This window comes from Prunus persica, chromosome G4 (genome assembly GCF_000346465.2).
Source record: "Prunus persica cultivar Lovell chromosome G4, Prunus_persica_NCBIv2, whole genome shotgun sequence".
Lineage (NCBI taxonomy): Eukaryota > Viridiplantae > Streptophyta > Magnoliopsida > Rosales > Rosaceae > Prunus > Prunus persica.
The window spans coordinates 15,977,800-15,980,568 of NC_034012.1; the positions used below are offsets into that span (position 1 = coordinate 15,977,800).

General features: G+C 35.1%; 1 protein-coding gene across 1 annotated transcript; it reads left to right on the forward strand.

Moving 5' to 3' along the window:
• On the forward strand, positions 1,560–2,366 carry LOC109948647 (zinc finger MYM-type protein 1-like). Its single transcript, XM_020562332.1, has one exon. It carries the CDS (start codon positions 1,560–1,562, stop codon positions 2,364–2,366), a length of 807 nt encoding a protein of 268 aa, XP_020417921.1.

Below are 2,769 nucleotides of genomic sequence, written 5' to 3' on the forward strand. Positions count from 1 at the left end.
TGGTAAGCTGTTCTAACACTTGACATAGTCTATGTCAAGCCGCCGGAAAAACACTCAAGCCACCATTTTCTCTCTTTTTCCTCATGTTCAACCAAACCTCTCTGCAAACTCTTCATCTCCTGCCTTAATACCTTTTTTCCCCCCAGGAACAGTTAGTTTTCTTTTCAGTGCTAAACTCATGACAATTTTGCTCCCATGCCACAAGCTTCTCATGCCAAGCTAGAAAGTTTATCTGGAAGCTGCTGTTATTTTCATTGGTGAAGGTAACCAAGGTGTTTCCTAAGGCCCTATTGTCCTTTCGAAGCATTCTTGGGGCTTGATCTTTGAACTCAAGCTCAAGGGGCAATTTCATCCATTTTGCTGTTTACGGCAGCCTAGGCCCGTAGTAGCTGCGGGAAAGAAAAAGCCCCTACAGAGGGCTAGAAGCACGTGGGGACCAATGCAGTCACTAGCCCCCACCAAAATTTTGTTGAAAGAAAAAAAGTACTTGTATGCAGCCTAATTTCCTTTAAGCTAAAAATACTTTACCACATGGGCCATACCCAATAGCCAAAAGTACTATGCAAACAAAAGTACCTTACCATGTGGGCCCTACTTACAAGCCAAATTTCCTACAACCATACGCTACCCATTCCCAAAAGGATTAGAATTATTATCATAATTATATATTGCATTATTGTATAAATCAATAAGGATACGGCTTCCCTCCTTCCCTGGAATGAGGCATTCCTACTTCCTGCAAATTACAGTTTGACACATATGCAAAAATAATTCATCAAGATTCTCTATTGGTTTGATTAATATATTTCTTTGAATTGAATGCTCAATTTGTTTTGGTTTATAATTTTGAGAAGATGTTCATACTTGTTTCAATTTAAATTTAGTCCATATTCATGCTTCAGTTATGAAAAGATTTTTCAAAAGAAAATCAAAGTCTGAGTTAGTAGAGTCTTCACCTACAAAGAGTCAAAAGAAAAATGAAAGTAGCTCAAACTAAACTACTACATGGTAGAAATCTATTCTAAATAATTGGAATGAATGATTGAAACAAGGAAGGAGGGCATTCAAAAGAAAAAAAATTAAAGTAGTTCAAACCAAACTACGGAAATTAGCCTGAAAAATTTGTCAGCTAATCCCGGATTACGTAATCAAATATTGAGTTACCATCCAAATGTTCAAGACCAAGTTCGAAGAGCTTATCTCCAAAAAGGTCCTTGTCAAACTCGAGGGCATAATTTTACAAAAACTTTGGAGCAAAACTAAGACGGTTTAATTGTGCTTGGTTTAGTGAGTTTCATACTTGGTTGGAGTACATCATAGAAAAAGATGATGCCTTTTGACTATGTTGTTATCTCTTTAAACCTGATATGGGAGAGCAATCTAGGGGTGAATCTTTTGTTGGTGTTGAATTTTCAAATTGGAAGAAAAAAGATAGACCACAAACTCATGTTGGAGGACCAAATAATGTCCATAATAAAGCTTGGAGAAGTTGTGAGGTCTTATTAAACCAAAAGCAATATATTGAAACAATTCTCTCAACACACTTAAACCAAGATTGAATGGATTATCAAACTCGTTTAGATGCATTAGTTGGTGTTAGTAGGAAACTTTTACAACAAGGGCTTCCATTTCGTGTGCATGATGAATCTGGAAATTCAACCAATCAAGGGAATTTTCTTGCATTTTTACGATGGCTATGTCATTTCAATGATGATATAAAAGCTGTCATGCTAAAAAATCCTCCTAAAAATATGAAGTTAACATCACCTAATATCCAAAAGGACATTTCAAGTGCTATTTCAACTGAAATCGTCAATGCAATCATCAGGGATATTGGTGATTCATTATTTGCCATTCTTATTGATAAATCATGTGGCATGTCTTCAAATGAGCAAATGGCCATTTTACTATGTTATGTGGATAAAGGTCATGTAATTAAGCGCTTTGTATGCATTGTGCATGTTACAAATACTAAATCTTCCTCACTCAAGTTAGTCATTAATGATTTCTTTTCGAGACATGGATTAAGCATCTCTAGATTGCAAGGGCAAGCTTATGATGAGGCAAGTAATATGAGAGGTGAGTTTAGTGGTCTTAAAACACGCATTCTAAATGAGAATGACTCTGCTTTTTATGTTCATTGTTTTGCTCATCAGCTTCAGCTAGCTCTAGTAGCTATGGCAAAGAAACATTCAGAAATTGCATATTTATTTACTATGGTTTCTAATGTGGTGAATGTTGTAGGTGCATCTGCTAATCGTCGTGACATGTTAAGAGAAAAGCATGATGATGCAGTTTTTAAAGCACTCAATAATAATGAGCTCTTAAGTGGGCAAGACCTGAATCAAGAAACTAATCTCAAGTAGTCTAGTGATACTCGATGAAGTTCTCATTATAATTGTTTAATCAGTTTGGAAAACATGTTCCCATCTATGATAGATGTGCTTAAGATTGTAAGAACAGATGGATCAGGTTATGAACAAAAATTTGAAGCAAATGTTCAATTGACTTTTATGTAATCTTTTAGCTTCATTTTTGGTCTACACTTGATAAATAAATAAAAAATTTGGGAATCACAAACGACTTGTCTCATGCATTACAAAAGAAATATTAAGATATTGTGAGTGTCATGGACTTGGTCAAAATATGCAAAAGAAGATTGCAAAGTAGGAGAGATAATGGTTGGGATTCTTTACTTGATCAAGTTTCTTTCTTTTGTGACAAGTCTCATATTGAAATTCCTAAAATGGATAATATTTTTTCTAGTGG

Excerpts from the sequence above, each read along its gene's own strand:
- LOC109948647 (XM_020562332.1), top strand. The coding sequence starts at position 1,560 with ATGGATTATCAAACTCGTTTAGATGCATTAGTTGGTGTTAGTAGGAAA.